This window comes from Drosophila pseudoobscura, chromosome 2 (genome assembly GCF_009870125.1).
Source record: "Drosophila pseudoobscura strain MV-25-SWS-2005 chromosome 2, UCI_Dpse_MV25, whole genome shotgun sequence".
In the NCBI taxonomy this organism is placed as follows: domain Eukaryota; kingdom Metazoa; phylum Arthropoda; class Insecta; order Diptera; family Drosophilidae; genus Drosophila; species Drosophila pseudoobscura.
This window is the reverse complement of record NC_046679.1, coordinates 10,918,455-10,930,506: the sequence shown is the minus strand read 5'-3', so window position 1 is coordinate 10,930,506 and position 12,052 is coordinate 10,918,455. Positions and strand designations below refer to the sequence as shown.

Genomic DNA, 12,052 nt, shown 5'->3' with positions numbered 1-12,052 from the left:
ATACGTTTGTCTTCCAAGGCTCAGGATCGAGATAAAAATATACAAGATACTAATAATACACATGAATAAGTCAAAAACATATCAATTTGAGAAAAGGTCTTAATAAATTGCGTTTGATCTACATATAAAATTAACGAAATAGGGTGCACAAAGGCCTATACACGCATCATGTCTTTAAATACCAGCAACATTGCAACTGATTTTTTGTTGAACTATTTTGTTTAAACCTTGTTTTAGTCAAAATACAATAAAAGCAAGGACTAAAAACTAACCAATTGTGTAGAAAATTGATTCATTAATCGGTTAAAATTAGGTGGGCATGGCTAAATGTTATATCTAGCTAGTAATATTCCACGGAATAAAAAAACGAGGAATATGTATAATGAACTTGAATTCGTCAGTATATTTACGGTATATTTTTAAAGTGAGACCGTCTATTTTGGTATATCTGAAAGTAAGACGGTATATTTTAACGATAAATCCGCGGTCACACTGCCTCTAATAAGAAATAAGAAATAAAATAAAATAAATTAAGTAATTGTGCGGAATAAAAACGGAACGTGCGGTCAATTTACAGCGCCTGACAGTGGGGCACATCAGCGCTAAAATGCAGAGACCGGGCTGCACTTGCAACGAATGGAAAATAGTGCAAATTCCGCAACAAAAAACAGCGCCACACAAACTGAAAGTGTAGTGTAGAGTGACGACAGGCGACAGGGGAGAATAAATCTAATTATAAAAAAATAAGAGTAAAAGTGCAAGCGCAAAGCGAATCCGATCCACACAAACACACACACATACACACATCCACAAACACATAGAGCGGTTAATTAGTGGCAGAAAAATTAACGATTTTTAGAGGAAAAACACACAAAAGCAAAGGCAGCAGTGGCAGCAGCGGTAGCAGCAGCAGCAGCAGCGCAGCAGCGGCAGCGGCAGGTAGAAGCAGCAGCGACAGCCTTTGCGTGTGTGGCGCGCAAGGCATGGGCTGAGAAGAGGTGTGGCGGCGCGTTGTGGCAAGGCAGCAGCAGCACCAACAGCAGCAGCAGGAGGAACACAAAGCATCAACATTACCGCACAGCCACGTAATGGCCAGCCAATTGGATGCCAATGTCAAGGACGATCTGAAAACACAATTCGTAACGCGCGAGGGCACCTACCGGCTGCTGACCCTCTCCGAATACTCCCGCCCCAATCGCGTCGGCTACAGCAGCAACCAGAGCTCGCCGCAGGTGCGCGTCTCGATTGTGACGCTACCGAATCCGGCGCATGGCAGCAGCACCAATGCCGGCAACAGCAACAGCAACAGCAACAGCAATGGCAATAAGAGCAACAACGAGCCGGCTGCAGCGAGCGGTGCATCGCCCACAGCAGCAGCAGCGGCGGCAACCACAACAACTACAACAACGAGCGGTAATCGCGGCACAAATTCGAATGGTGCCTCAACGGCAACACCTGCAGCATCCACCAGCAACACCACCACTCCAACAACAAGCACATCTGGCGGTGCGGGAGGGGGCGGCGGTAACATCTCCAATGGCGGTGCTGGCGGTGACAACAACTACAACAACAGCAATAGCACCGTAGACGCCCGCCTGGGTGGCGGAATCTCCATGCACTCGATGATGAATGGCGGAGTGACGGACCAGAATGGGATGGCCAGCAGCCAGGTCGTGGGCGGGGATCGCATCTGCTTCAACTTTGGCCGCGATCTCTATGTGTACTCCTTTCGCGGTGCCAAAAAGGTGAGTGATGCCCCACTCCTCAATCTGTGGCGAAGGAAGACGGCTTATCAGGCCACTGGAGCAGGAGGGGCACATGCTCCAGAGAGCTGCTAAAAAGATAAGCACGCAATTGTATTCTAGGCAGGCAGCAGATTGCACCAGATTGCAATTGGCAAACCAAATGGTTTCGCGGATACCCATGCAGGGAGGGGGGCGCTGTGCCCCTTGAGGGTCGGGTCGGCCGCTTAATTTGCTCTACTTCGAGCAGCGTTTGATCAATTCTCCGCTTGTTTGGCGTTTTTATGAATGTTTATTGCATTCGAAGGTAGCGCACAGCAGATGCACATGTCCGCTGGGGCTTGGAGGGTGCATTCTAGGGGTATTCTCACTGGAAAATGTACACTTAGATAGTTCTAACAGGTGACCATTAGTCATAGAAACAGGTAGAATATCCATCAATTGAAAGCGGGAGATGATCGTCTGAAACGTGGATGGAATTCCAATTTGAGTAGGGCATGAAATGTAGGGTATTTTATAGTGTTTTTGTATATATCTGATATTCAGAATCACGTGGATCATTGGCTGAAAGGAGCCCTGGCTGGCTTTTTGTAGATGATACTTTCCTGTCTTCGCCGAATCCCTTTTGAAAGTCTCAATTTCGGATAGAAATCTATCAATTATCACCGACTGATGCTAATCTTTAAACGGATCTAAAGTACATGGTTATATTCCATTCTCATCAATATTTCTACTCAGTAAATGGTGAAAAATCAATCAATTATCAGCTATCTATATTCCCTAAGCTCCGTTAAGAGTCTTTCGATGGCTTTAGACATGTTATGCGGCATGTTGAAGTGTCTTTCCATATCTATCTGTTGATTAGTGAGTGTGTGCCCTGTTCGACTTGGAAGCCAGCTCATTCTTATGTGTGCAACCATTGTAGCCATAGCCCTGCCCTCCGTTCCCTTCCGTGTAGCAGCTGTTTCTAATTCTTTTGGCATTGTTGCCGCACGGCCACCAACCAGCTTGCTTTGCAATTCTTTTACATATTTAGTCTTGTGTTTGCCTTTTTTTTTTTTTTGGTGTTTTGTTGATATAGTTGCTATCCGTCCGTCTGTGTGTTATCTGGGGAAAAAACTTGGCAAACGTTTGAGTTGTAGGGCCCGTGGGCAGCGGCCACCTGATTCCGGCAACGAGCCGCTAATTTCCATCCAGCCTCCGGAATGAATGTGTTAATTTGTATGCGATTGCGAGAGGGTTTTCCAGTGTTTCAGATGATAGTTATCGTCTCTCTTGTTTGCAGGGCACGGAGATGAGCAAACCGATCGATAAGAAGTTCTACAAGGGCACCAATCCCAGCTGCCACGACTTCAACTCGAACTCGGCCACGCCCACGGGCGCACCGCTGCTGGTGGGCTTCACCACGGGCCAAATCCAGCTGGTATCCCCGCAGATGGGGCCACGGGAGCTGCGGAAGCTGTTCAACGAGGAGGTAAGTGGAAGTGCACACGTGCAAGAGTCGATTGTAATGGCCGAGTTTTGTCTATTTGCAGCGCCTTATCGACAAGACCAAAGTGACCTGCCTGAAGTGGCTGCCGAATTCTCCCCATTTGTTTCTCGCCTCGCACTCGTCGGGCCACTTGTATCTGTACAACGAGGAGCTGCCGTGCGCGGCCACGGCGCCCAACTACCAGCCGTTCAAAATGGGCGACGGCTACACGATACTCACCTGCAAGTCGAAGTCGACGCGGAATCCCCTCTACAAGTGGGCCTTCAGCACCGACAACTGCTGCATCAATGAGTTCTGCTTCTCGCCGTGCGGCTCCAATCTGGCGGTCGTCTCGCAGGACGGCTTCCTGCGGGTCTTTCACTACGACACCATGGAGCTGCTGGGCATCGCGCGTTCCTATTTCGGCGGCTTCCTCTGCGTCTGCTGGTCCCCCGATGGCAAGTACATTGTGGTCGGCGGCGAGGATGATCTCGTGACGGTGTGGTCGCTGCAGGAGCGCCGTGTGGTGGCCCGCGGCCAGGGCCACCGTTCCTGGGTCTCTGTGGTGGCCTTCGACCCCTACACCACGTCCTACACCAACTGGGACGGCGGCGACTTCAGCGACGACGAGAACCAGCTGAACGAGCAGTACACGGCCTCGCGGGAGGCCCGTTTCTCAGGCGACTCCACGGCGAACGGAGGGTTCGAGGGCTTCGACCGGAACTCCACGCCCGTGCATGCAGCCCGGCCTCGCCCCCACTCTGCCTCGTTTCGGTCGGATGCCTCGTCGGCGGCGCTGGCGCCGGACAAGCTGGCCATCAGCTACCGCCTGGGATCGGTCAGCCAGGACACGCAGGTCTGCCTCTGGGATATTACGGAGGACGTGCTACGGCACCCGCTGGCGCTGAGGCAGCGTGTGAACAGCACGCAGCTGAACGATACCAGCTTCCTGAACGGCGGCATCGATGCCGACGGCATCAAAGTGATACGGCCAATCGCCATCGGACATGGAGCCGGCGGCAACGGCAACGGCGGCGGCGGCGGCGGAGGCAATCATGCAGCGGATTTGGACAGCTGCAGTCCCACCAGAGAGACGGCGGGTGGAGGAGGAGCCACCGAGAATAGCAACAGCAGCTCCAGCAAGTTCTCCACCGCCAACTGCACGATATCCTCGCAGTCCTCGAATGCCAATACCCCGCCCGAGGACTGCGAAACGGAGGCAGCCACCCCGGCCTCCACATCATCGAATGCGGCAGCCACTACGCCAGCAGCAGCGGCAGCAGTGGCGCCTGCAGCAGCAGCACCCTCCACCAAGCAGAACAGTCGGACGCATGGGACAAGCAACTCAATCAAATTCCCCAACTGCATCAGTGCCACCAAGTCGGACAGCATCGATGGGAATGCGAGTGCGAGCGGAAGCGGCGGCCAACGGACATCCTATGCCACGTCCGGGTACAACAGCAAGACTTCCAACAGCTCGACCAAGTCCTCGAACTCGGGCAGCGGCTTCAGCGCCTTTAACAGCCTCACGCAGCGGCTGTCGAACTTGAATTTCCTGAGCAACTCGGACAAGAAGTCCTCGTCCAGCGTCGGCCACGAGGGCAGCAATTCGACGGCGCATCGCCAGCACCGCAAGGCCATGAGCATGCTGAAGAGCTACAATCAACACAACAATCACAGCAGCAATAACCACAGCAACAACAGCAGCTCCTCCAACTTTGGACACTCGAGCAACCAGGAGTCGGGCGTTGCCATCGGCAGCAGCTCGACGGCGCACAGCTTTGGATCGCTGAAGCTGAGCAAATCCTCCCACAATGCCTCCTCCCTGGTGACGGGCGCCCAGTCGGCGGCCACTGTGAGCAGCTTCGATCCCATGAAGCTGATCGGCACGCCCGCCTGTCCGCGCTTCGACGAGTGCCCGCTGCTGGAGCCGCTGGTGTGCAAGAAGATTGCCCACGAGCGTCTCACGGCGTTAATATTTCGCGAGGATTGCTTTTTGACAGCGTGCCAGGATGGGTTTATTTATACATGGGCGCGGCCCGGTCATGCAACAGTAAGTACTGCAACGATAGACGATCAAAACCATGTTCAATCGAATCTCTTCCTTTGCAGCACACCAACCAGCAGCACTTGTCGCCCAGCCAGTCGGCGGCACCTGGTGGGACGGTAATCTAGTAGTTCAATAAAACTATCAGCGTAATCTTGTCAAGGAGCAGAAGGCGCAGAGGGAGCAGGAGCGGAAGTGGATGCAGCAGGTGGTGGAGTGCAGTTGGTGATCTAGGATTAAAACTAGGCGATTGATTTCGATAATTTATTGATAGGAGAAAAGAGTTTTAAAGGTTTTTTATGTTGCGTATTTTGTATTCCAAATGTAGCCTAAATGTAGCACCCCCCCTACACACCCCCACACACACCACACACTCCTTTACATATACATATATATATATGATATATATAGCTATGTAAAACATAACTACGATTTATATGCAGCAGAACAGAACAAAACACACACATGTACACATATGTACGCGAGAGAGAGTGTTGTGTGAAGAAAAACCTAAATTATTAGTTGTAAATGTATTATTTTTTTAGTACGTGGAATTTGTTGAAAACAAATGCAAAGCAAAGCATGTTTATAACTATTTACTAAGCGCTAGCCCTACAAACACACACTACACACACACCTACACAGAATAAAAGCAAAGCAAAAACAAAAACGAACATCAAATGAAGCGAAAATCATGCGAAAAGATCGAAGAAACAGGAGAGCAAAACCAATGCTGATTTAGCGAATGTTTTCCCACATTTGTGCTATGAACTGAGGCCCCAACTAACGAACGAGAGAGCGAATGAAAGCGGAAAACGGAATAAACTATGAATAACTACATATACATACATACATTTATGTAAAACAACTCACGAGAGAACTAAACCTAAAGCGTAGGAACTGTTATACCTATACGGACTATTATTATTATTATTATTATTATTACTATTACTATTATTATTGTGCATTCTTATGCCTCTTACTTTGAATGCGGTCACCCCCAGGGCAGGCGGGGGGTGCGACGAACAAATTAGACTAAAAAGCAGACGACAGGTAACTGAAACATCAGCATACATGCATACATACATACACGTATATATTTTGTAACAAAATCAAGAAAAACTAGCGACAATTTGCAAAGGGATCCCCCCACTGGAAGGCTGGCAGCAACCTCCAGTTAGCCATTAAGTTTATCCGGACAGCAAACAACAGAAGCAACCAACCAACCAACAAACAAACAAACAAGCAACACGTTACAGTAATGAAAGACTAAAAATTTCAATAAAATTATATATACAAAAAATACGAATAACTATTCAAAAGTCAACGATTGATGATGACCGATCCGAGAGAGATGGTGTATCGTTTTCATAGCTTGTATTTATTTATTTTATAAAATGTGCTTCGTTATTAACAAAAATATGGTTTCTCTTATGCAATCTCAGACGCAGGCACGCGCTCTCTACTCCCAATCCTTAAGTAACAGCTAACCATTGATAAACTACTGCGTAGATTTAACACTCTGGAAATGATATCGGCTCGCATGCGGCTTCCGGTAATGTTATTACAGGGCCTTGGGCACCGGCAATAGGGCCTCCGATTCGGGTAGATATAAGTGCTTCGAGAGTAGAAACGCAAGCACCGCCTGCCCGGCCACGACCATGAAGAGAAAGTAGAGCTTCCGCTTGCGTCCGCCGCTGTAGTCGAGCTCCTGCGGATTGCTATAGGGATCATAGTTGATGGCATTGCTGGAGACAGCCGGCGCGCTGTCTTGCAACAGTTTCGTTCGCAGCGTTCGCAGCTGCAAAGGGAACAAGATCAGATTAGCCCTTGCTCTCGTTTGATCGCGCGAAAGAAAGACGCACCAGAAAGAAACCAAAGGAGAAACTGGTGTAGGCCAAGGCTATGAAGTAGCCAGACCTGTAGAACAGCGTGCTGAACATCAGGCAGGCCACAATGTTCACGTATTTGTAGCCAGTGAATGCCAGCAGATCCAGGGTCTTGAGGCTCGTCTTAATGTTCATCACATACAGGGCTATCGAGTAGATGACCAGCTCGAAGATGCTGTAGGCCATGGCACTGGAGGCCTGGATGCCCAGCTGCTCGGGCGAGAATCGCTTCTGCATGCCCAACAGCAGGCCGGCCACAATCACGTAGGTGATGTAGCCCATCGTTGGAAGATACAGATCGGGCGCATTCACATCGTACCTCGGCTGCACTGGGTGCTCTTGATCGTACTTCAAAGACCAGTCCTAAAGAGAAATTCAAGCATTTTCATCAGCGATTCAGTTCATTAGATGTCTGCCGTGCGCTTCTTTACCTTGTGTATATACGGAAAGAAGAGCAATCGCAGCTTGCGTCCCACGTAGGCATTGTCCACGGCAAAGTAGTACTTCAGCTTGGCCACGGGCACCCATCTCTCGAACTGATTCTCCACTATCTGCCTTCCTTGATCGGCCAGCCGCTGACCGTACTCCATGGCCATGTCCTGCACGATGGGCTGCTGGAGCATCTGGAACTGTGGAAACTGTCCACCGGGAGGCACGCCAGCCCCAGGTCCTGCCTGCGGTGCTCCTATGCCGTATGGCGGCGGTGCTCCTCCCTGTTGCGGTGGTGCATAGCCGAAGCTCTGCTGCTGCGGTTGCTGATAATTTTGTGGCGTCTGTTGCTGCTGTGGCTGATAATGCTGCTGCTGTTGCTGTGGCTGCTGCAGAGGCTGCTGAGATGGTGCCACGTTGAAGCCGTAGCTAGTCGACGGGGCAGCAGCAGCTGGGCCGCCGCCGTACATGTTGGGGTCCAACATGCCGGGCCCGGCCGTCGGGGGCATGAACGTTGGTCCGCCCATCATCGGGGCCGACGGGCCCATCGCATTCATGTCGCTGATGCGCTTGTTTGGCCGCGGGCGGCCGCCACCTTGTGCTATTTTGGTCAAAAAGAAAAAAGCCTGTGGTTAGTGGCAGAGCACGAGAGTACCGATGGCATAGACGAAACGTGGGGAAAGTGATGGAAACAAGTAAAATCAAGCTACAACGCAAACAGCAAACAGCAGGAAAAAGGCGTAACAGGACGGATTGTGTTAGTGCGGGATAAAAACAGGATAAAACATTGAACGTCCAGCTGCAGGCGCGGCCCGTTCCAACAGTCTGGTCAGCAGTAGTCCGGAGGAGCGGCGGCGGCGGCTGGTCTGCCTTCGTGGTATACTTGCTTGCCGTTGCTTGTTCCTTACAATTTTCCCACTTACGATTCCGCATACCCGCATTTGGATTGTAGTTCATCTTGCTCGCGCCAAACTCCGACCGGTCTGCTTATTGGATACTATATAGATTCTGCGTTACTTGACGAAAATATATTCAAAATTCTATAAACCACATCACCACATCATCAGTGTGACCGCGGATTTGAATAAATATACCGTCCGACCCTCAGAAATATACCAAAATATACCGTAAATATACTTACGAATTCAAGATATATTTTAGATCGTCCTCGTTATTGTTTTCTGTGGAATATTGGTAGCTATATAGCTGACTTAAAAAGTATAGGTTTAAATATAGAAAGAGTCTTCAAACAATAATTGTTTTATTTATTCATATAATTTCCATTATTATGTTTAATTTTTCTAATTTGACACCAATTGTCACAACTAATGTAGGTACTTTTGCGCAGCCCATAGTTATGCCAGCAGTTATCAAGCCTGCCTCTTGTCCGTATATAAACTTAGGCAGATTTCCAACTAAAAGATATTTTTTTATAAATTTTCTAGCAATCAATTTTAAAAATAGCCAGAACACTATTAAATAGCTGAATTGGCCACACTGATAGGATTATCGATAAAATTTCTCCTTGGCGCGCACCACTCGTCAATACTATCGAAACGATTACCATAGAATTGCCATTATAAATACATAAACTAGTCAGTCTCTGTTTTAAAGTGTATGGTTATCCCAAAGGGACCAAGAATAGGTATCGGGATCGAGATATACAAACAACCTTCTTTTATAACCAATCCAAAAAAGATGAGAATTTAAAGTTAGCCAGTCTTGTAGGAAATTGATTTATCAATCGAATAATATTATGAGTTGAGAGGTGAGGGTCCTAGCTAGCTAGTAATATGAAACCGAACATCAAAACCGAGGAATATTATGGTACTTGGATCTAAATAATTCGTCAGTATATTTACGGTAATTTGGAAATTTCAGTCGTATATTTCGGTATATTTCTGAGGGTCCGGCCGTATATCGTATCGATAAGTCCAGGGTCACACTGGCCTTTGATTTTGAGCGCATTCCGCGTCGCCAAAGTAAATAAATGTAATTAAATGGAAAACGCGTTTATAAAAAGGCGTTCGCTGACGCTCAGCACGCGGTTGCTGCACAAACGCCACAGCGGTAAGTGTTTGAAACGCATTGGATCGACCGCGGTATCATTAAAATGAGTTTTTCCATCAGCCTCACCGCAAAACTGCGGGCGCCCTGGCAGCGGACACGATGTGACAATGGATGCACCTGGCTCTCCCTCGTCTATTGTGGACACACTAGACGATGTGGAGGGCACGCCCCCCAACAAGAAGTCGTTGAGTCTCGACGATAGCGTAGACTTCTCGCCGCGCATGGACATCAGCCTGTCGCCCAACTGCCTCTTCTCGCAGACGCTGGCCACCGAAAGTCCGGAGGTCGGATGGCGTTGGAACCGCAACAGCAACGCTAGCGTGAATCCCAGCAAGGTAAACACGACAATAGACAGCGGCTTCGATTCCGCAGAGCTGACTGCCGGAAAACTAAAGGATCGCCGCAGGCAGCTGACGATGAAAGGGGAGGACCGCCGCAATCAGCAGGACAGCGACCTGTGGCGCGCGAAGCAAATACGCGCACGAGAGCTGCTCAAGGAGCGATGCGACAAGCTGCACAGGCAGCTGGACCAAGTGGCAGTGTCTGAGACGCCCAGGCCAGCGCCAGCGATGGCTCCTTCTGTGGCGGCCCGCACTCGGTCTGCCAGCAAGAGACCTCCACCAGCACCGGACCCAGCGTTTGCAGACTTTCTCAATGATTCGGAAACGGACATGTTCCTGCTCGAAGCCTCGCAGCAGCTGGAGTCGAAGATGGAGACCCAAGAGACCAGATCGACAGCAACAACCACCACACCCACCAGCCATCACAAGACGAAGCGGCCCTCGTTCTACATGAAGTTTCTGGAGGATGAGAGCGAGAGCGAGGATTGGCTGACGGCCCTCGAGGAGGCTGTCGATCAGGCGACCATGCCCAAGAAGCCGCGCACCTCGTTGCAGCGCTACAAATCGATGCCCGCAACTGGCGACACATCTGCCGTGAAGAGTGGGGCCAGAAATGGCAATGGATCTGCCGCAGGCGCCAGCACATCGTCGGGATTGTCCAGCCTGACGGAGACGCCACGCATCAAGCGACACGCCAGCTCGCACGCGCTGTCCCCGGCCACGTCGCATGGTAAGTGCTCAATGAAATCCCATTCCCAAGAGCCCTAACTTATTATAGCATTCCCTGCAGCGCGCGGCAAACTTTTTGGCAGCCGGAAATGAAACTCGATATGGCTACTTCCACCGAATCAGCACTCCACAGGCGTACAGCCCACCAGGCACCAGCCTTCCCCCTCAACGAGTATCAATTGTGATGAGAGCAAATGTTAGGTTTCGTTTCGCTCCCCAAACTGTTGACCATTCTGCAGTACTGCGTGTATACGAGCAAGATAATTGAATTTGTGCAGCTCTGAAGCTACTTTGTTCATTTAAATTTAAGGCTAATTAAAAGTTAATTGTAAGTTAAAGCGTTCCGCGGCCGGCCATTCGCCAATTCGCCCATTCGGCCATCGACAGTCGTAATGTTTACGCGGCCGGAACACAGCGCATGCGACCGGCCATATGCTCGGCATTATCGGTGGGCAGCACCTGCGTTGTCAGGCTGCGCCGTCCCCTGGCCAGGTGGTTGTAGCTCCTGTAACTGGTTGCTCGAAAGGCGGAGGATTCGACTCCCCGCTGGTTTAAGTTAAGCCTTCCTTCCGTTGAGTAAAATAATTGAGATGTAAGCAAAGTATTTTAGTTTTTTTTAGTAGTAGTCTTTGGGGACTCTGTATGTTTATCCTTTTTGTGGAGTTTCCAGAAACTTCTGCTTACATATAATTAAAGTCGCTTAAATTATGTTTACATTTGACAGTTGATTGTCCTGCAGATAAGCCATTTCCTCTGCACACTTTCTCCGAGCATAAAAGGGAAAGTGTGCGTGCGATTTATGGGGAAATGAAATGAATGAGCTACCAGACAATCGCAAAAGGCATAAAAGTCAAGAAAGTTTCCTCCGGCTGCTGCTTAAAGGGTTTGGAGAGCAGCACTTTATGAACCTATTTGGGCTAAGGTCAAAGTTGAAGCCTTTTCGCGTGTGTGCGTGTGTGGGGCACCATTATAAGACCCGCAAAAGGGCCAGGCAATTGCGTACGAGAGTCCTTTATGAATTGCCGTTGCAATGAAGCGGGCAAGAGCCAAGTATGCTGCCATATGTTGACGGAGTGCAGCATAAACCAATGGCAGCCGAGCAACAAAACCGAGGCACTAACAGTTTTAGAAGTTTAGAACAGAGTGTGAGTGTCTGTGTGTGTGTGAGGGGCAGGGATGGGGATGTGGAAAGCGATGGGGGTGGGGCACTGCGGGTGGGGCACTGCGGGTGGCCAAATTGGTGACGTCTACAAGCTACGAAAAATGCTGCAAAAGCAAAGGGAAAGCCAGAATGGGAGGAGACGGAGGGAGCCAAAGAATCGCAAAGCCAAAGC

The 12,052-nt window shown here is 49.7% G+C and overlaps 3 protein-coding genes across 7 annotated transcripts; 2 read left to right on the top strand and 1 right to left on the bottom strand.

Moving 5' to 3' along the window:
* The first annotated feature begins 480 nt into the window (after positions 1-480).
* Positions 481-6,174, top strand: LOC6897150 (WD repeat-containing protein 20). Its single transcript, XM_033379893.1, has 4 exons — positions 481-1,745; positions 3,028-3,216; positions 3,278-5,266; positions 5,326-6,174. The coding sequence occupies exons 1-4, from the start codon at positions 1,089-1,091 to the stop codon at positions 5,386-5,388; spliced, it is 2,898 nt and encodes a 965-aa protein (XP_033235784.1). The 5' UTR covers positions 481-1,088; the 3' UTR covers positions 5,389-6,174.
* Positions 6,175-6,622: 448 nt separating this feature from the next.
* Positions 6,623-8,737, bottom strand: Yif1 (Yip1d-interacting factor 1). Of its 5 annotated transcripts, none has more exons than XM_033379909.1 (4): positions 8,720-8,737; positions 7,581-8,179; positions 7,126-7,512; positions 6,623-7,061 (listed from the first exon to the last, which is right to left on the bottom strand). In XM_033379909.1, exons 2-4 carry the CDS (start codon positions 8,133-8,135, stop codon positions 6,825-6,827), a joined length of 1,179 nt encoding a protein of 392 aa, XP_033235800.1. In that variant the 5' UTR covers positions 8,136-8,179; positions 8,720-8,737; the 3' UTR covers positions 6,623-6,824. The 5 variants fall into 5 exon arrangements, with proteins under 5 accessions (XP_033235800.1, XP_015037188.2, XP_015037190.2 ...); XM_015181702.2 differs by lacking the exon at positions 8,720-8,737 and adding an exon at positions 8,514-8,670; XM_015181704.2 differs by lacking the exon at positions 8,720-8,737 and adding an exon at positions 8,466-8,665.
* A 734-nt stretch (positions 8,738-9,471) lies between these two features.
* On the top strand, positions 9,472-11,426 carry LOC4801333 (uncharacterized). Its single transcript, XM_001358408.4, has 3 exons — positions 9,472-9,648; positions 9,709-10,719; positions 10,780-11,426. The coding sequence occupies exons 1-3, from the start codon at positions 9,579-9,581 to the stop codon at positions 10,809-10,811; spliced, it is 1,113 nt and encodes a 370-aa protein (XP_001358445.2). The 5' UTR covers positions 9,472-9,578; the 3' UTR covers positions 10,812-11,426.
* Positions 11,427-12,052: the final 626 nt, after the last annotated feature.

Excerpts from the sequence above, each read along its gene's own strand:
- LOC6897150 (XM_033379893.1), top strand. The coding sequence starts at position 1,089 with ATGGCCAGCCAATTGGATGCCAATGTCAAGGACGATCTGAAAACACAA. Across the intron at positions 1,746-3,027 it reads CCTTTCGCGGTGCCAAAAAG|GGCACGGAGATGAGCAAACC; the intron begins GTGAGTGATGCC and ends TCTTGTTTGCAG. Across the intron at positions 5,267-5,325 it reads CGCGGCCCGGTCATGCAACA|CACACCAACCAGCAGCACTT; the intron begins GTAAGTACTGCA and ends CTTCCTTTGCAG.
- Yif1 (XM_015181704.2), bottom strand. The coding sequence starts at position 8,535 with ATGAACTACAATCCAAATGCGGGTATGCGGAATCGTAAGTGGGAAAAT. Across the intron at positions 7,513-7,580 it reads TCTTTCCGTATATACACAAG|GACTGGTCTTTGAAGTACGA; the intron begins GTAAAGAAGCGC and ends ATTTCTCTTTAG. Across the intron at positions 7,062-7,125 it reads TCTCCTTTGGTTTCTTTCTG|CTGCGAACGCTGCGAACGAA; the intron begins GTGCGTCTTTCT and ends TTCCCTTTGCAG.
- LOC4801333 (XM_001358408.4), top strand. The coding sequence starts at position 9,579 with ATGGAAAACGCGTTTATAAAAAGGCGTTCGCTGACGCTCAGCACGCGG. Across the intron at positions 9,649-9,708 it reads GCTGCACAAACGCCACAGCG|CCTCACCGCAAAACTGCGGG; the intron begins GTAAGTGTTTGA and ends TTTTTCCATCAG. Across the intron at positions 10,720-10,779 it reads GTCCCCGGCCACGTCGCATG|CGCGCGGCAAACTTTTTGGC; the intron begins GTAAGTGCTCAA and ends CATTCCCTGCAG.